Below are 20615 nucleotides of genomic sequence, written 5' to 3'. Positions count from 1 at the left end.
TCTTGTAACTCTATACTCTGCCGCGCTCTTCAATGCCAACTGTTTGATGCTCTCCACATGCCAACTACTCGAGAGTCCTCTTACTCGACGCTTGTGTGGGCTTTGTGCAACGGGTTATATGGACACGTCCTGAGCCTTCTCGAACGTTCCAACCACACCCCGTGACGCAGTGCTGCAGCCACACCCTCTGAGCCCTGATTGGCGGCTCGCGCTTACCGTCAGCTTCTTCGCCATCCTCATTCGGTCTCGACCCGACCTGCTAGGCCTGCCTCGTGTTAATTCGCGCCAAAAAGCCAAAGGCAGCACAAGGAGGCGTAAGAGGCATAAGGCAATGGAAGTATGAAAAGGACCTAACTCTCATTATTCTACCCAACACAAAACTAACACAGGAAAAGGACTATTCTCACACATACTATGAAATAACTGAACTATCGCGAGGCTACGTGTTGTTTGTGTGACTAAACTATGAGGGGGAAATTTAACCTTTATTGTACAAAACTCAAAACTGCAACAATATGCTTAAAGTTGCTTAATGCTTAAAATGCTTTTAAGCAATATGCTTAAAAGTTAGGCCAGAATGCTTGGGCCTCCCTCACCGGCATTGGCGGCTCGCGCTTACCGTCAGCTTCTTCGCCATCCTCATTTGGTCTCGACCCGACCTGCTAGGCCTGCCTCATGTTAATTCGCGCCAAAAAGCCAAAGGCAGCACAAGGAGGCGTAAGAGGCATAAGGCAATGAAAGTATGAAAAGGACCCAACTCTCATTATTCTACCCAACACAAAACTAACACAGGAAAAGGACTATTCTCACACATACTATGAAATAACTGAACTATCGCGAGGCTACGTGTTGTTTGTGTGACTAAACTATGAGGGGGAAATTTAACATTTATTGTACAAAACTCAAAACTGCAACAATATGCTTAAAGTTGCTTAATGCTTAAAATGCTTTGAAGCAATATGCTTAAAAGTTAGGCCAGGATGCTTGGGCCTCCAATGATTGGAGACCAGCGATAATTAAACATGGGCATAAAATCTGTCATCAGCAATTGTGTATATAGTGGGTGGGGGTAATATGGACCCCAGGGGAATATGGACCCCACTGAATTTCCCATGATGCACTGCATCAAGCCTCGTCTCCATATCACGGGATAAACAAGTATGGCCGACCAGCAAGTGAACAACTGCAGTTGATTCAAACTCTTTAATGACGGTAAGTGCAAACTTCCAAAAGTTTTCATCTCAAATTTTACAATTCATAAGCATGCAGTACTGTGTATGTACATGTAGTCACTAGCTTGTTTGATGAGTGGTGTCCCTGGCTGAGTACACGTGAGAGCTGTCTACAGCACCACTGTGTGTAGAAAACTCCATCCCTGCCCATATGTACTGGGCATGCTGACATGATTGAGAGGCATGGTGTGGGGAATATGGACCCTTTGGTCGTGTCTAATATGGACCCATGTCCATATTCCCCGCCGTCGATGTCCATATTCCCCACACAGGAAGCTTATCGAATAAGTCCACAAAACAGCATGTTCACTGTCAAAATTTGAATCAAATAAATTTTTCTGCACCCAAATATGTGACTAAGCAAAACTAGGCATGGTCCAAGTAGCCGTCAAATATCGGCTGTTTGTTAACAGCCGATAACATGTACACTTGATTCTGTATAAAAATCCGACAGTAACTATGCACTGTCAGAGATTTAACTCGCCCCGAAAAAGCGTAATCATCACATCCTCTCCTTATAAAAGACGTTTGATCGTGGAACATCAAGAACAAGAGAGAAGGGCATTGAAGAAAGGGCCAACACGCGAGAAGCAGAATCCTATATCCCCAACTAATTTGAAAACGAAAAAAGGCAACAGACCACGAACAAAGCGTGGTCCTCCAGTTCGAAAGCAGGTTACCAAGTCTGCAAAGCAACACAGAAAAGGACCTGAAAACTGCATGAGTAATGTCTACTGCATATATTGCAATGAGTTATTTGTTGATCCACCTGAATTTTCTTGGATCCAATGCAGTGAATGCAAGCAATGGGCCCACGAAAACGAAACTGACTATGAGGGTAAAGGTGCTTTCGTCTGTGATGAGTGTTGCTAAGGTTGGTGTTCACTGAAAAATCGGAAAGTAACATTTGTCCCAGGGAACATTTGTCGAAAAGAAACTGGACTTACCACATTGAGGTAATATGGACCCGCGGTCCATATTACCCCATAGGGGGGGTCCATATTCCAAACAACGTGGGGAATATGGACACTGATGGCATATTTTTATTTGTCCCCTCAATCATATGTCTTTGATTTTATTCAACCCAAACTGCATGGGATGTAGTCTGTCTGGTTGTCTAAATAAACCATTATTTGGAAAATTTCCTTGTCTATTTGTATAGCCTCTATCGGGACTTTGGCTTAGGGGGTCCATATTAACCCCACCTACCCTATGTATATACATATATATATATATATATATATATATATAATTATATATATATATATATATATATATATATATATATTATATATATGTATATATATATATATATATATATATATATATATATATATATATATATATATATATATATATATATATAATCGTTAGATTAAATAAGACGCGGACGTAGCTTCAGGACGTCGATCTTTAATTGTCGACAAGCTTTCGACCAACAAAGGTCTTCTTCTGAGTCAGCCCCAAGTTCAACAGAAGAAGACCTTTGTTGGTCGAAAGCTTGTCGACAATTAAAGATCGACGTCCTGAAGCTACGTCCGCGTCTTATTTAATCTAACGATTATTTATTCAATACAAATGAGACGCCCTGCTCGTACTTTGGAGTTTCTACTATTTCTTACAGTTATATATATATATATTATATATATATATATATATATATATATATATATATATATATATATATATACAAATTTCAAGATTGACAATCAGTGCTTTGATTCACTGCAGATAAATAAGTGAGGGCCTTGGATGTTTCCGAGTGAAAGTATAGACCATTCCTCCATACCTGAAACCTTGGTGTGCGAGTGAGATTCAGCAGGAGCTGGTAAGCAAGATCTGGCTGGATATTCACCAGATGGTGCACAGCTTGCAAAGCACATCTGACACCTGCTCCCTCGAGTTTGGTTCCCAGCAATGCAGGAAGGTGGCTCGGACTAACTCCCTGCAGCAAACCTGCTACACCTTGAATGTCACCCTTTGAAACGCACCATTGCCAATGCTGCCCAAACTCGAATGCACTCAACTCTGGAGCGACATTCATGGAACAGGGTGAACTGGACTCTTCAGTATCAACCGCTGTTTTAGTATTTAAATATTCCTTTCTTGCAGCAGAAATTTGTGATTTGATAGGATGAGGAACCTCAATCTCTGAATCACACTTTGAGGTCTTCTCTCTTGCATCCTGTTCAACCTTTCGACAGTCGTCACACTCTTGCTGAGTTTCTTTGTGGCCATTTATCATGTTGCTGCTCAATGCGAGCAGGCCATTCTCTTGGAAACTAGAGGAAGTCACTGAGTCTGACTGCTCACATCTTTCGTTCTGAAAGAAGAAGAACAATTAGGTTTCCAAACTAAGCCACACATGGAGACTTGAGCTGGGGATGCATATTATCATTGTCATCGTCTACATGGATTGCAAGAATTATCACAACAGACATAAAATAGAACCACCTTTAAAGGCCATTTTTCCCCGAAGAGCGGGGGTTGGCCTTTTTTGGGCACCGTGGTCCCCTTTTTGAAGCAATGTTTTACAGCCGGATGTCCTTCCTGCCGCCAACCATGTTGGTCGCCTCTTGCGACACACAAGGAATTACCAGTGAACTGGTACTCAATTTGCCGACCTCTGAAGGATAACAGGCTGAGTCAACCCCCCTGGTGTTAATTCAACGATCGACCGGGATTCAAACCCAGGATCCTGGGATCCCAAGCTGGCACCCTAACCGCTAAGCCAACACTAGGCTACAACAGACATACAATGACAACTAATTATTATGTCTCCCAACCTTCAGGTATGGGAGACATATTGTTTTACTTTTCTATCTCTTTCTTTCTTTCTTTTTCCAACAAATTACAACCGCGCACCATTTATTCGTACCTGAGCTAAGCCTCTTCAAATTTGTCATTTGAAATCAATGAATTAAAAAAAAACAAAATCATTCATTTTGCCTTGCCATTCCGTTAAATTAGAGTCGATAAGAGATGAAAATTGAGACAAATGTGTTTTCACACACCCACCCCATCTTGGGATGCAGAGGAAAAAAATTGAATTATACCTTCCAACAGCCTATACCGATTGAATTACACGCATTAGTTTGGTGCTTTTATTTCGAATCTACAGGGGCGCAAATTTCACAATTGGATGCCAAATTAAGGTTTCTGACCTGCCAATCAATTATATTTCAACCAATCCAGACAGAGTTGGCATTTAAAAAAAGCTTTGTCTCAGCCGCTTCAGAAAAGTAGGAAGTCATTTGTGTGATTATTGGTTTTCGATTTTACAGGGGTCAAAGGTCAAATTAAGGTTTTTATTGCTGAACACGCCTTTGTATTTCATCCAATCCAGACAGGAATTGGCAAAATGATACCTTACCACAGTCCATAACACCTTGTCCTCACTCAATAACATGTTACAGGTAAACATTGGTCTGGTGTGTTCTTTTCAATTTATCAGGGTCAAAGCTCAAAATTGGTCGCAAACCCTCGTCAATTCACCCCACATCCACTTTTTTGAAATTCCGACTTATTTCCTGGAAGGCCTTGCAGTGTCAATGTGTTTTATACCTCTCCCACCCCCCCCCCCCACCCCCCCCTTCCCGTGCCTCCTCCCCCCAAGCCCTCTCCCTCCCACAGATCTCCGGATGTCCCTGCTTTCAAATGTTGTACTTGTATGCTTCCCTCTCTCTCTCTCTCTCCATCTTGTCTCCCGCTCCCTTTATCTTATGTTTTATGTGTCAGTTTGTCTTTTTGTGATTCGTGTTTGCTCTTACTACACGAGCCTCGATCTTGTATACAAAAAAAAAAAAACTATATTTTTGGCATACCCAATCTTTCTTCTTAAGCAATACATACATCATCTGGCGCAAACATGTCGCATGCGGCAAGAGCTACATAGTAGTATGATCATAGTAGCTCTATATTAACTACAGGCTATTTCCACAATAAATGGTCATTTTGACGGACCCTACTTTGAAGTGTATTCTTGACTGGATATGTTGGTCGAAGAATGTGAGCTAAATTCTGTTTGAGAGCACATGTAATAAAGTTATAATGGAAATAAAATCATCGCCGAGTAGTGCCTCGTTTCATTTGTGTGGGAGTGTAAATACTAATGAATAAAATGTTACTAATTCGTAAGTGTGTTGTCCGTCAAATTGTTACGTGGGTAATATCATGTCATTCCCAAATCGGTAAGCATGGTGCGCACCGCTACACAATCCATTGAAACACGGTTTCTTAGCAGACCTCGCTTTCCCACTACCAGCATCACAAAACAATCGCTAGTTCCATGGGAATCTCGGCACTACGATCTGTCCAATGTGTTACGTGGGTAAGCAATTACGTGAGTTTTGCGGTCTCTCCAAAAAGAACTATGAAACAGAAATAGATTGAACTCTAACTGAATTGAAAGAACTGACCGTAGTGTTCAACAATAACTAAAATAATTATCACCCAGATTTCAAACAGGGCCAACCTGAGAGACATGAACATGATGTACAATACAACAGTACACAAAAAGTGCTTTCTGTATCACACTCTTTCATACAATACACTCCCACACAAATGAAACGAGGCACTACTCGGCGATGATTTTATTTCCGTTATAACTTTATTACATGTGCTCTCAAACAGAATTTAGCTCACATTCTTTGACCAACATATCCAGTCAAGAATACACTTCAAAGTAGGGTCCGTCAAAATGACCATTTATTGTGGAAATAGCCTACAGTTAACTGTAGTAATGCTTAAATAACTATAGCTCTACTGTGGTGTACATTTTTTACAGTTACTATAGTATACAGTTGACTGCAGTAAGAATACATTAACTATAGTATCATACTACAGGACATATAATTTGGCTTGTGAGTTTGTTTGTTTTTTGACGTGTACTTCTAAACCGCTGGACAGAGGGTGTTGAAATTGGGGTTGTACTGGGGATGTGTCAAGGAAGGTTTTCGGTGGTTAAAAATAAAACCAATCCAGTGAGGTGAGTGAGGGTATGCAATCTTTGATTGCTGTTCTAGTTTTTAATTACCCTCGCCTGAGGAGAGGGTATTGCATGTCATTCCCTTCCGTTTGTCTGTCTGTTTGTCTGTCTGTTTGTCCACACAGAATAAATATGATTTTCTCTGCAACCGTTGGTCCGATTGACAGGAAATTTTCACCATTGGTGCAACTCCACCTGTAGATTTTTCTAATGATAATTATGACGTCATATGTCACGTGGTTCGGCCGCCATCTTGGAAAACCCGAAAACATTTGCACCTCTATCTCTGAAAGCGCTGCATAGAAAAAATTGAGACATGGCTCTGTAAAGAACTCTCCATGTGGAATAACGTGTTAATGATGATGTCATAGGTGCCTCTGTTATGACGTCATAATTTGACAAGTACAAAACTTCATCCGATCAAGATGAAATTTCTTGAGCATAATGTAGGAATAAATTAGTGGAGAAAAAAAATAATGATGACGTCATCGGTCACGTGGTTCGGCCGCCATATTTGTTTTAACACAGGAGCCTTAAAAACCACTGAAAATACATCCTGGTGAGGGTCTGCAATTTCTGATTGCTCTTTCTTGTTTTATTTGCGTTAGCGATTCTAATTTGTACAATACCTTTGCTGTTTCATAAGATAAAATCATTTTGACACCTTCTTCAATGACCTCACCTTGTCCATCTCAACTATGAGCTTTGTGCCACAATGCTCATTTCTTTTGGGTATCAGTGTGACCAGTACATTATCTGCAGAAGAAAGATTGCAATTGTCATATGGCATTGTTACCAATGTGAAGAACAAAAAAGGTATTAACACAATCGGTAAAATGAACAACATTTTGTTATACAAAATCTTTACCATCATCTTCACATTTCTGATACGTCAGATTTGTATGATCCTGCTGATTTACAGATGTCAGCTTATCCAGGGATGCTGTCGGACAAAATAAATTTAAAAAACCATGTGACCATAATCTAAATTATCAATCTTCTAATTATAATTATTATTCTAATTATTATAATTATTATAATTAATTATTATAATTAATAATTATAATTATTAAGAATCTTATTATTAATTAGATTAATCTCAATTAACCATGATGAGTTTCTGACCTCAAACTATCATGTGAATCATTGAAAATCTATAACATTCAAGTTCCTAATTCCCAACAGATTTTAATGCACATTAGGCATATACTATCTCGGAAAACCTTGATCCAGACTTGTGAGAATAAGAGATAAATATCGGTGTTCAAATTAAACAAATATGTTGGATATATTTCTGTGAAAGTGTGGTTGCAACCCTCTACCCCATAATTTCCCAGGCATAACTTTGACAATGGCGAATTATGCAAGAAAAGTTCTTTAACCACAAGATTGATAAAAGTTCGAATTGAGACCCAATAACTCTTTAAATAATAAATAATCTTTAAATAATAAAGAGTAATAAACTCTTTAGAGATTTGATTACTAACCGGTATATTTGTTCGAGTCATCATCGCCTTTACAACTACTTCCTACATCGGTCACCTCCAGCCGCCTGCCCTGCAACCTTTGCACCTCAACACCGGTATTGACTGCTACTTTCTTCTCCATATCATGCAGCAACTTCTGCAGGGGCAGAAAGACATTGTGATGTCACACTCAAATTGTGTCCCATTGTGTATTGTCGGTAAAAACTATCGACAGATCTACAGCATTGGTTTAAGTGAGTGTAGATGTCGGAGGGGAAATGGGGATGAAAGTCAAAAGTAAATTCCATCCAACTACTTCCAAACAGCTCCACTGTTGCTCTTAAATCAAGTAATATTTAAGACCCAACCCCATGTGGTATGCAGTTGTAGGATGGGAGGACAAGTGAAAAACAAAATCAATCTCACTTGTGCATGCTTGTGTCCAGGTTCAATCTGCAAAGCTTGAATTGCATCCTGTTGCGCCTCTTGCAGCTGGCCTAGGCTAAGGAGAGCCATGCATCGGCGCAAAAATGCTAAACAAAGAACAGGAGTGGAAAGTTGATGTAGCCCAATGCTTATCTACTTAATATGTACTGTGCATGCTCCATTGTGCTTTACACTGATAAAATGTAATAGCAGGGCAGGGTGGTAAACTTAATTTCGTAGCACTATCCCGGTAATGAACTTGTCACAATTAACTTGTTATTCACCCCAGATCCACTTTTTTGAAATTCCGACTTCTGTCCTGGAAGTCCTCGCAATGTCAATGTGTTTTAAACCTCTCCCACACCCCCCCCCCCCCTTTCCCGTGCCTCCTCCCCCCAAGCCCTCTCCCTCCCACAAATCTCCCCATGTCCCTGCTCTCAAATGTTGTACTTGTATGCTTCCCTCTCTCTCCCCATCTTGTCTCCCGCTCCCTTTATCTTATGTTTTATGTGTCAGTTTGTCTTTTAGTGATTAATGTTTGCTCTTACACAAGCCTCGATCTTGTATACAAAAATAAAATAAAATCTGAATGCCCCAGCAGTGATATGAAAATGTCGAAAAGGTACAAAACAGGAATTTGTGATTTTCTCATTTGATGATCGAATCATGCATTACTGTGTAAAATGTGCACCTTTAACATTCTTTGGCTCGAGGGAAAGCACATGGTTACAGTCTTCCACTGTACCATGCCACAGCTCTAACTTAAGCTTGGCCAGCGCACGATTGTTGTAAGCTGCAGCGGTTGGCAATGCAGAAATGCTCCTAGGAGGGCACAGGATGGTAGGAAAGTACGCATACAAATGCTTGTGATTGCAGCCATGCAGACAGTTGATTTTTAAAAATACATATATGAAAAATAGTTGGGACACAATAATTTGTTTACATTGGGTGACTTAGGAAAAGATTCCAAGTTTATGAAGCCTTCATACCTTTTCTAACGACATGGCAGGCGCCGTTAGAGTGCCCTGAGGCCTCTGAACTATATGTTATTTAGAATGTTTACAAATCGGGAAAATGGGGTGCATTGGGGCACACTCCAGTACCTACTTTTGGCAGTTGATATCAAGTGACAATACATTGGCACCTGATGTCATTGGCCAAAAATGCTGGAGCTGCTGGAGGGGTGTTTGTTAATGTCGTAAGGGTGTAATGCCCCTTACAAAATTTAAAATGTCGATCAATCAGAAAGCTGAAACATTGAGCAACTTTCTAGATTTTAAGTAAAAAAAACTTGAGGGTATTAAAAAAAGCACTTCCAAATAAGATGATAAAGAGAAAAACAAAACACACAAAGGGAAAGAAACACTTGGCACACACATGCACACACACCTTCATAATGCGATTGACCAACTCCTCCTAGTGGGAATTACGATTTGAAATACACTACATGACCAAAAGTATGCGGACACCCCTTATAATTAGTGGATTCGGCTGTTTCAGCCGCACCCATTGCTGACAGGTATATATAATCAAGCACACAGCCATGCAATCTCCATAGACAAACATTGGCAGTAGATTTGGGCCGTACAGAAGAGCTCAGTGACTTTCAATGTGGCACTGTCACAGGATGCCACCTTTCCCACAAGTCAGTTCGTCAAATTTCTGCCCTGCTAGAGATTCCCTGGTCAACTGTAAGTGCTGTTATTGTAAAGTGGAAACGTTTACGAGCAACAACAGCTCAGCCGCAAAGTGGTAGGCCACACAAGTTCACAGAACGGGACCACCAAGTGACGAAGCAAGTAGCGCGTAAAAATCGTCTGTCCTTGGTTGCAACACTCACGACCGAGTTCCAAACTACCTAAGGAAGCAACGTCAGCACAACAACTGTTCATCGGGAGCTTCATGAAATGGGTTTCCGTGGCCGAGCAGCCGCACACAAGCCTAAGATCACCATGCGCAATGCCAAGCATCGGCTGGAGTGATGCAAAGCTCGTCGCCATTGGACTCTGGAACATTGGTAATGCGTTCTCTGGAGTGATGAATCACGCTTCACCATCTAACAGTGCGACGGACTAATCTGGCTTTGGCGGATGCCAGGAGAACGCTACCTGTCCGAATGCATCGTACCAACTGTAAACTTTGGTGGAGGCGGAATAATGGGCTGGGGCTGTTTTTCATGGTTTGGGCTAAGCTCCTTCGGTCCAGTGAAGGGAAATCTTAATGCTACAGCATACAATGACATTCTAGACGATTGTGTGCTTCCAACTTTGTGGCAACAGTTTGGAGAAGGCCCTTTCCTGTTTCAGCATGACAGTGCCCCCATGCACAAAGCGAGGTCCATACAGAAATGGTTTCTCGAGATCGGTGTGGAAGAACTTGACTGGCCTGCACAGAGCTCTGACCTCAACCCCATCGAACACCTTTGGGATGAATTGGAACGCCGACTGCGAGCCAGGCCTAATCACCCAACATCAGTGCCCGACCTCACTAAATGCTCTTGTGGCTGAATGGAAGCAAATCCCCGCAGCAATGTTCCGACATCTAGTGGAAAGCTTTCCCAGAAGGATGGAGCAGCAAAGCAGCAAAGTGGGGGGACCAACTTTGCTGCTGTTATAGCAGCAAAGTGGGGGACCAACTCCATATTAATGCCCATGATTTTGGAATGAGATGTTTGATGTTTGGGTGTCCACATACTTTTGGTCATTTAGTGTATCTCAATAGTGAATTTTGAACGATAATTTTCTGCTCCACTCGTCAAAGTTATTTTATCATATTAAGTGGTTCCCAACAGTATAAGTAAACAAACAAGAAGACATCATGCAGAGCACGATACTTGCAGCATCCACCGCTCCCCCCAAAAAGGTTGCCATGGATACATTAAATTGTCTATTTCATCAAGATTAAAATTGACGATCTTAATGAAAGCTCAAGTCAATCGGATTAAAATTGATGATTTTTCAGATGGAAATTGATATTAGAAGTTTGACCTTGAGGTGACCTTTGACCTTTTCACCTTAAAATAGTTGGTTTCCCAATTCAGTGATGCACTATGCAATTGCTGATTCCTTTTCAAGTCAATCGGATCAAAATTGATGATTTGTCAGATGAAAATGAATGATTTTGGAAGTTTGACCTTGAGTTTATCTTTGACCTTTTGACCTCAAAAAAAGTTGGTTTCCCAATTTAGTGACTCAATATGCAAATGCTGTTCAATTTTCAAGTCGATTGGATGAAAAATGACAATTTTAGAAATTTCACCTTTGACCTCAAAATCAATAGGCTTCTTCCTTATAACCAACTCTACCATCTGGTGAAGTTTCGTGAAGATCGGTTAAAATTGTGACTTGAAGGCGATTGACAGATGGACAGACATAGAGACAGATGGATCTGTTAAAGATGGATCTGCAGGAAAAAAAAAAACCTTCCAAAATCTGCACAAATGATCATTCTGTTCAATGACAAATGATCATTCATTCACAAACAGGGATCTCGCGAGATCTTGGAGACGACGGCAGGGATTTTCGAAGCTGCACACGTTCTCCACGTTTTCAAAGTTAAGTCATTGTTCACAATATTGTATTTTGTCGAAACTGTATTTATCTTTCGGTGTGTGAACCTATAGTGTGTCCCTTGGAAGTTTCTCGGTGTTAAGCTTTCATAAATTAATCGTTTCTGTTTGCGCGTGTGTTGTGGCCTTGCCTCAGGCTTCCCCTGTCCCCCGTCGAAGTTTGTTTCTTCCTTCACTGTTTTTGCTAGGTTTTTAGATTTTCCGTTCTACCCCAAACTTCCCCGTACATCTACTCCTTGTCTAACGTTTTAACCCTCCCCACCCCCGCCCCCACCCCCCTAAAAAAACAAAAAACAACAACATTTATTTCCCATTCTCCACGTGTGAAGTTGTCCCATCATGTGATTCTGCCCACGTGCGCTGTCTCGCCCCACCCCCATTATCTCCTTGCCTTCCACCTTTTCCCCTGTTCACGTAACTCGTGGTTGTCCCTCTCGGCTCCCTCTTCCCGTTGGTATTTTTGTGAATATAAGATTGTTCTTCACGGTTCTGTTTAAATATGTTTAAACTTTCCCCTGCAGTGTTTTATTCAGTGGTATATTACAACACGCTGTTTTCTTCCTATTTAAAAGGCTTTTTTCAATTTCCTCTCCAACTCATTCCACTTCAAAAAAAAATTCAATCTCTTATAATTCTAAATCACTACATGCTCTAAATTCACATTCATTCCACCCCTCCTCCATCGTTCTTAAACGGATCGCTAACTTGAAAATCACAATAAACCCAAATTGTTATAAATGTTCATCTTTCATTAATCATCAACTTTCTAAACTCCCCCCTTGCCCCTCCCCTCCAAATCTCCCCCCTTGCCCCTCCCCTCCAAATCTCCCCCCTTGCCCCTCCCCTCCTAAACTCCCCCCTTGCCCCTCCCATTCAAAACTCCCCCCTTGCCCCTCCCATTCAAAACTCCCCCCCAACCCCTCCCCTTCTAATCTTCCCCCCAACCGTCCCTCCCAAATTCACCCCCCCCCCCACCTCTTCCTCAAAGCTGCCTCCTCCCCACTTCGTCTCCCTTCTATCTCATACCTCCACCTCCCCCAACCTTCTACTTTCCTCTGCCCCCCTCAAGCAACCCCTCACTGTGCCTCATCCCATCACCATCAAACCTTTCGTCCTCCTCATCCTTCCCTTTCTTGTAACTCTTCTGTAATCTCTGACACACTATCAACTGCTCTCCCTACATCCCCCTCTCATCCTTCATCTGACCCTACCCCTACCCTCCCCTGTCTTGCACCCGATGTTCCCCCACTCTCCTCATTAACGGTATGGATCTCAAACATCCGGGGCCTTCGCTCAAACCTGATTGATCTCTCCATTCAGGTTGCTTCTGACAATCCAGACTTGATCTGCTTAACAGAAACTTTCCTCCTTCAAGATGTCTCTGATTCCTTAATATCTCTTCCTGGTTACTCCCTCCTCCGGTATGACAGACCTGAGCTTCGTCCTGGTGGTGGGGATGCTATCTTTATCAAAAACTCTCTTCCTCACTCTCCATGCACTGCCCTCTCTCCACTTCACCCCCAGGAGTACCTCTGGCTACGGCTTCCTCTCCGCTCCCACCTTTTGTTCATATGTGTTCTGTACCGTCCTCCAAACAGTGATGACTCCATTTACATTTCGCTGTCTGACAACATGGACCAACTTCTATCAACTCATCCAAACTCTCTCTTCCTCATATGTGGCATCTTCAACTGTTATCATGCCAGCTGGCTGGGTGTGGGTTCCTCTCTCACCAGCCATGGCACCAAGCAACCAAGCAAAGGACTTCTGCGACTCATTGGGACTGACACAATCTGTCAATTTCCCGCCCTGGATCTCAGTCAATGGAGTATCTTCTCTTCACGACTTGGTTATGACAAACTTCCCTGCAAATGTCTGCTGCTCTTCTTCTGCTCCAATCGGTTCTTCTGATCATGTGCTTGTTAAAGTGGACATCTCTCTGGCCATTCTCAGAGAGCCTCCTCAGCGCCGACGAGTCTGGCATTTCACTCAGGCTGACTGGCACGGTCTGCAAGCAGCCATCAATCATCTGGACTGGTCTCCCATCTCTACTGCCTCTGACATCAATTCTTCCTGGGAATTCTTCCAAAGCAAACTGCTCTCTCTCATGCACAGATTTATCCCATCTCGTCTTCAGTTGTCTTACCCTTCCTCCCGTCCATGGTACACTGAATCTTGTGGTGAGGCAGTTGCCCTGAAACAACTTGCCTTTGCCTCTTGGAAGGCAAATCCAACTGAAGGCAATCTCAGTTCCTTCCACCAAGCTCCGAACAAGTGTGTGTCTACCCTCAGGAGTGCCAGGAAGCACTATCTCTCCACACTCAAGATTGAACTCTCAAACCTGTCTCCTTCCTCCAAATCCTGGTGGCATCTGGTCAAATCCGTTTCTGGTTTTTGTTCCCCATCCACCCCCTCCCTTACCTCAAATGGCTACACAGTTGACACAGCACATGACAAAGCCGAATGCCTCAACTCTGTGTTTGCCACAAAATCTTGTGTCCCAAATCCATCTCTCTCTGTGCCCACCTTTCCCAGTCGAACCCAACTGCTCCTGAACTCTGTGTCCTTCTCTCCTGACAAGGTGGAGAAGTTTTTGTCAATCCTCGACTCTGATTCTGCAACTGGACCAGACGGCATCAGCCCACGGGTCCTAAAATCCTGCTCTGCCACTCTATCTCACCCTCTCTCTGTTCTTTTCACCCTCTTTTGCTCAAGGTCATCTGCCAGCATCTTGGAAATCAGCCAATATTACCGCTTTACACAAAAAAGTTGCAAAAACAGATCCTTGCAACTACAGACCAATCAGCCTGCTCCCAATTATCAGCAAATACATGGAATCCATCATTGCTTCGGATATCAAATCCTTCCTCTTCTCCAATGGCTTGATCTCTGATCATCAATTTGGATTCAGACCAGGCCATTCTACTCTGGACATGCTGCTTCTGCTGTCTCAACAATGGATGGAGGTCCTCAATGCCAAACAGGAAATCAGAGCTGTCTCCCTTGACATATCACGTGCCTTCGATAAGGTCTGGCACCCAGCTCTGCTCACCAAACTCTCCTCCTATGGTATCCATGGAAATCTCCACTCATGGCTTGCAGACTTCCTCTCTGGTCATAGGCAACGTGTGGCCCTGAATGGATTTCTCTCATCTCCCCTTCCTGTGCAGGCTGGAGTTCCCCAAGGTAGTGTTCTGGGCCCTGTGCTATTTCTGGTCTTCATCAATGATCTCTCCGACTCTCTTGAAAATCCTCTCTATCTCTTTGCTGATGACTCCACTATCTGCCGCTCCATTCCTCATCCCTCAGATCGGCAGTCTGCAGCCTCCTCACTCTCTGCAGACCTGGACAAAATCACAGACTGGTCAAACAAGTGGAACATGTCTTTCAATCCTGACAAATCCCACACTCTTACTACGTCTCTCCGAAAAGACCGAATCTCCTTTCCCTCCCATCTACTTTCTCAACAATCCTCTCCAAGAAGTTCTGTCACTCAAGCTTTTGGGTCTCACTATCTGCCATGATCTTTTTCTGGGAAAACCACATTTCCAAGCTGGTCTCCAAAGCCAGTCGCTGACTGGGCATCCTCCATCATGCGAAGTCGTTCCTTGGCACACCTGATCTCCTCACCACATACAAGGCTTTCATCCGCAGCTCAATGGAATACTGTTCCCCCCTCTGGGCCGGTGCTGCTGCCTCACACCTAGCTCGGTTTCACGCTATTGAAACCAAAGCTTTCAGAATCATTGGAATCTCCTGCGATGAAGCTAACTCCGAGGGCCTTTCACTCACTCACCGCAGGCAGGTTGGTGGTCTTTCTGTCTTCTACCGACTCCTCTCCGGCCTTGCTCCCCCAGCTCTCTCTGTGCCCTGTCCCCCTAATATTCCTACAGGTCGCACAAGATCTGCCAGCAACCCTCTTATGGTTAAACTGCCAAAATCTAGGCTCTCTGCTCACCTTGACTCTTTCATTCCCCTTTTCTCCCGCCTCTGGAACAAACTCCCCCACTCCCTTCAATCCCACTCCTCCCTCCAGGTCTTTAAAACAGCTGTTCACCACCATCTCTTATCTTCCCCCATCGAAAACCTTGATCTTTTCTACCCCCGGTAATTCACCCCAGAGTCCTTGCAGTGTTCATATGTTTTATTCCTCTCCCACCTCCCCCCAAGTCCTCCCGATGTCCTTGCTCTCAAATGTTGTGTTTGTGTCCTTCCCCCTCTCTCCCCATCTTGTGTTCCGCTCCCCTTCTTTTGTGTTTTATGTGTCGGTTGACTTTTTGTGTGATTAATGTTCGCTCTTTCACGAGCCTTGATCTTGTATACAAAAAAAAAAAAAAAAAATCCTCAGAAGGATTACATATATAATGACATGGAATATTTATATGGGTTGCAACTCAATATTTGTAGGACATTCCTTTAAAATGTATTCCTTCTAGTGTTGCTTTTTATCTATAAGAGTGAGGCTCGTGGAAGAGCAAAGTTTGATTGGCAGTGTGGTCGTGGAACAATAATCGGGCACAAACAGCAATGGAATAAATGAACAGGAAAGGAAGAGGGAGAGAGATGGTAAGGGGAGAGCGGATGGAGCGAGAGGGAACATTTAAACGAACAAGTAAGAGGGCTGGGTTGGGTTAATGATTTTCGTTTTTTTCCAAGGCTAATGGAATGGTTTTCAAGGCTAGTGGAGTAGTGGGGGTAATAAAGATAACCGTAGGTGACACGAGGTGGTGGTGCACTGCCAGCTTGAAGCCCTGGAGGGAAGAGTGGGAAATAATGGCATCTCCGTTCAAGATGGTTCCATGCATAGATGCGAGGAACAAGGAACAAAGAAGTTGAGGTGTGTTGTCAGCCTGGATTTTGGAAGTTTAAACAGGAGGAGGTTACTGGAAGGACATGTGCATCTTGGAGCTGCTCGGGAGGGTTGGAGAATTGATAGAGCAGAGGGAGCAATAGCGGAGAAGAGGCAGTAAGGCCCAATCAAGAGCTCACATACAAATCACGTGAAAGAGAAAGATTAGGACAGAATTTTCCATTGAAGTGAGACTTTGAAGCTCTGAACCTTGGAATATGGATGAAAAAAGGACAAACTGACTGCTACACAAACCACGAGGGACTTCATAGAACACCTTACCCCATGCAGTCTTGAGAAAAAGGACATAAGGATTTTTTTTAAACTCTCGCTTTGCGTTTTTACATGTTTTGCATGTTGAAGGTTTTGCATGATCGACAAACATTAGCTTTGTCTGTGAACTTTGAACAGGCATGACGGCAAACATATGAAGCTGTGTAAAACCGAACAGTCCAGAGCTGAACCTTCTGTCAACTCTTCTCAGAGAAACTGATTATTTCAGAATGATCTTTGAGAAAAAGATGCACTAAAAAAAACCATTTTTTGGACAATGTTACCTGTGTCGTTGCATCGCTATGTACAACCATTTTTGTCTGAAACTCGCTGCCTACTCCACCCTCAGACCATGCGGCAAATTTGATTTGTCGAGACGCCATAAATTTTGCCCGAGTACAAAAAACTGGAGGTTTTTGAAGCGCAACAAGGTGATTTGTGTTCAAATATATAATTCAATTGAAATAAAATAAAAGTTTTAAAGGATGAAGGAAAAAACAAAAACAAAAACAAAACATTGAATCCGAAGATTACCGCTGTGGACGCACCCTCTTTTACACCACCTTATTTAATACCTTAAATGAGTTATTTGTGCCTGTTGTTTGCAGCCGTTATGATGTCCCTAAAACAGGAAGTTTCCTGTTTGGAATGATTTTCAACTTTGACTGCAAGACAGACAGACTGAAGCAATTGCTTTACGCGCTGTGAGCATGCACGCTCAGGACGAAACGCCGTACAATTTGCCAAATTCAGAACCCATGCAAAGTCAGAGCCAAACAAAGTACTGCTAACCTGCAGCTTCAGGTTCTCATTCGTGTTCTACCTGTGTGCAAAATGTAACGTTCAATTGAATGACACAGACAGAGTGATTGAACCAATTGCTTAACCCCACTTTGCACTATGTGCGTGGGGTAATTAACTGTATGCAAATATTGGCTGTAGGTGAATGAAATGAATAAATGTGACATGTTGGGTTTCCTCCACTCCTCCGGCCTCTCCTCAAACCTGAAGGTAAAAACCTCCAGTAACTTGCAAACGGGGACCTTTATTTCTTGCTTCGTTTATCACAGTGGCCGCTAGGAGGCAATGCATTGTTACGGGTCCAAGAAAACTCCGAATATTGTACCTCTAATTGATTTTGCACTAAAATAGTGGGATCAAATTTGATATTCAACATAAATGGGGAAATTATGGAGAGGTTATACTATTAAAGATCTAAATTCATATATAGCTACAGTAAATAGAGATGGAAAGCTAAATAGGTGGAAACAAGACAAGACTTGTCGAGTGCGTATCAGCAATTCAAGTTGTTTTTTGTCAGTAGATGTAAGCTGCTAAGTCTTTTACTGGATCTCTCTTCTCCTCCATGTGATAATTATACAATGTTACTTTTAAAATGTTAATTTTTTAAATAAAATATTAAAATATTTTAAAAACGCGCGTACACACGCACACACACACACACACACACACACACACACACACACACACACACACCTTACCTGGTGTAGTAAGCAACAGCCTCCGTGTAATCCATAGCTCGAAGTGCCTCATTTCCCTTGTTCTTCTCCCTCTCAGCCACAAACCCTTTTTCAACATCTGACAACGCTAAAACGTGCATCAATATTATGGTCAGAACACAGTGATAAGAAACACAATGCTCAGATTTACCTTCAAAAGCAATTTTTCGATTGTAGAACGCTACTAAAGACAACAAACAGCTAGTGTAACAATCAGACGGGTGTTGAGGCTTCCTGAATACATGTTTGACTATTGCCAAAGTCAGAAGCAATCAAAAAAAATCTCAGCCGACTCTTTCTGGGTCATGTTCTTCATGAAGCCCAAAACGAGATTTGAAGTGACCATTTGTGTTCAGGTGACAAATCGGCACAAATGGTTACTTCAAACCACTTTGATATTCACCGTTTATCTATGAGTCAGGAAAAAAAAAACACCTGTAGTGTCAAGCCTTTGGTCAAGCCTTGGAAGGTCTCGGTTCATTGCTGTTTTCTTTGCCTTTCCAGCTTGCGGCTCCAAGTCGATTCGCTCACATTCTTTGTCGACATCAAACCTACAACAGCTTGAGGTCACATTTGAGGTCGCTCATGCAGTCTTGATTTCAACTTAAATAGAAAAAAAGACTTTCATCAATCGATTTCTTTTCTACAAAGTAGTAGGATGGAGGGGAATGGGTATGCAGCAAGGCAGTGAGTGTGACATAACACAAATCAAATTATGGCATACGACTTCAAAACAAACTATACTTGTTTCAAAACAAACTATACTACTTCAAAACAAACTATACTAATTCAAAACAAGCTATACGACTTCAAAACAAGCTATACTACTTCAAAACAAGCTACACTATTTTAAAACAAACTATACTACTTCAAAACAAACTATTTCAAAACAAACTATACTACTTCAAAACAAACTATACGACTTCAAAAGAAACTATACTATTTCAAAACAAGCTCTACTACTTCAAAACAAACTATACTACTTCAAAACAAACAATACGACTTCAAAAGCATCTGTACTATTTCAAAACAAGCTACACTACTTCAAAACAAGCTATACTACTTCAAAACAAGCTATACTACTTCAAAACAAACTATACTACTTCAAAACAAACTATACTATTTCAAAACAAACTATACTACTTCAAAACAAAATATTCAACTTCAAAACAAGCTATACTACTTCAGAATAAACTATACTACTTCAAAAGAAGCTATACTATTTCAAAACAAGCTATACTACTTCAAAACAAACTAAACTACTTCAAAACAAGCTATACTACTTCAAAACAAGCTATACTACTTCAAAACAAACTATTCTACTTCAAAACAAGCTATACTACTTCAAAACAAACTATACAATTTCAAAACAAACTATACTATTTCAAAACCGGATCGGGAACCGGACGAAGAAGAAGAGGAAGAAGAAGAGGAAAAGGAGGCGGAGCGAGTAAGGTGGAGAAGAGCCGAGCTGCTTCGAGGTCTTGAGCAAACGCTGGCGAACGGGGATCACGAGTGAACTTTGGGTTTCCTGGGAAAGGGATTTCTGCGACAGAGTTGTTATCGCTGTGACAGATAAACCTGTGTGTCAGGTTTTGCGGTTGATTCCGAAGAGAATCATTGGAGTGCCGTTACGCCTCGAGTAATGGCCCGTTGGCCGTTTTGCCTCGCGCCCAATTTTGCATCGCTCCAGGTTTTTCACCTCGCTCCAACCATTTCAACGCATCCAGCCATTAGCCTGGTTTGCATGTGTAACGTGGATTTCGAGTGGGAATTTGCGGTTCGCCATGTGGGGAGCCGTTGAACATCCATACCCGAAGGTGTGATTTCCCAGTCGCCTCTTGAGGACACCTTTGCCCATCTTTGGCAGTGTGACTGTCAACTGAGCGGGATTCTGGTCTCGATACAACATCGTTCTGACGATCACTGGAGCGTGGATCGACTTTGGCTTGAAGCCGGGACAGAGACATTGGGAATGTTATTTTCGCTCACTTGGATCACAGTGAGTTATATTGTACGAAACTGATGTTACCATCATAGGAATGATATATTGGTTGTACAATTGATTACTATTGTTTTTGTGCTGTTATTCTTGTGTGACCTTAATACAATACTTGTTTGTTGGTAACAATTTGGTGTGGTTTCACCATTGATCTTTGACACACAGACTAACACATCTTTCTGCCGTGACTCCTCTCGGGGCTCAGCGGTACACAGTGACCAGGGTTTGGGGAGGAGCACGTAACACTATACTATTTCAAAACAAACGATACTACTTCAAAACAAACTATACT

General features: G+C 42.2%; 1 protein-coding gene across 8 annotated transcripts in view; it reads right to left on the bottom strand.

Annotated features, from left to right (window-relative positions):
* Positions 1 to 20615, bottom strand: part of LOC137436581 (sperm-associated antigen 1-like) — a 53627-nt gene that overhangs the window by 10014 nt on the left and 22998 nt on the right. For 7 of the 8 annotated variants that reach the window (XM_068130506.2, XM_068130508.2, XM_068130505.2 and 4 more), the window contains 8 exons: positions 18757 to 18872; positions 18304 to 18409; positions 8803 to 8933; positions 8112 to 8218; positions 7707 to 7842; positions 7088 to 7162; positions 6902 to 6975; positions 3022 to 3555 (listed from right to left, as the gene is read on the bottom strand). In XM_068130506.2, the coding sequence (XP_067986607.2) occupies positions 3022 to 3555; positions 6902 to 6975; positions 7088 to 7162; positions 7707 to 7842; positions 8112 to 8218; positions 8803 to 8933; positions 18304 to 18409; positions 18757 to 18872 (1279 nt within the window). The remainder of the gene's footprint in view (positions 1 to 3021; positions 3556 to 6901; positions 6976 to 7087; positions 7163 to 7706; positions 7843 to 8111; positions 8219 to 8802; positions 8934 to 18303; positions 18410 to 18756; positions 18873 to 20615) is intronic. The other variant, XM_068130507.2, reaches the window with a different exon arrangement.

This window comes from Myxine glutinosa, chromosome 11 (genome assembly GCF_964187855.1).
Source record: "Myxine glutinosa chromosome 11, kmMyxGlut1.1, whole genome shotgun sequence".
In the NCBI taxonomy this organism is placed as follows: Eukaryota; Metazoa; Chordata; class Myxini; order Myxiniformes; family Myxinidae; genus Myxine; species Myxine glutinosa.
This window is presented reverse-complemented; position numbering and strand designations above follow the sequence as displayed.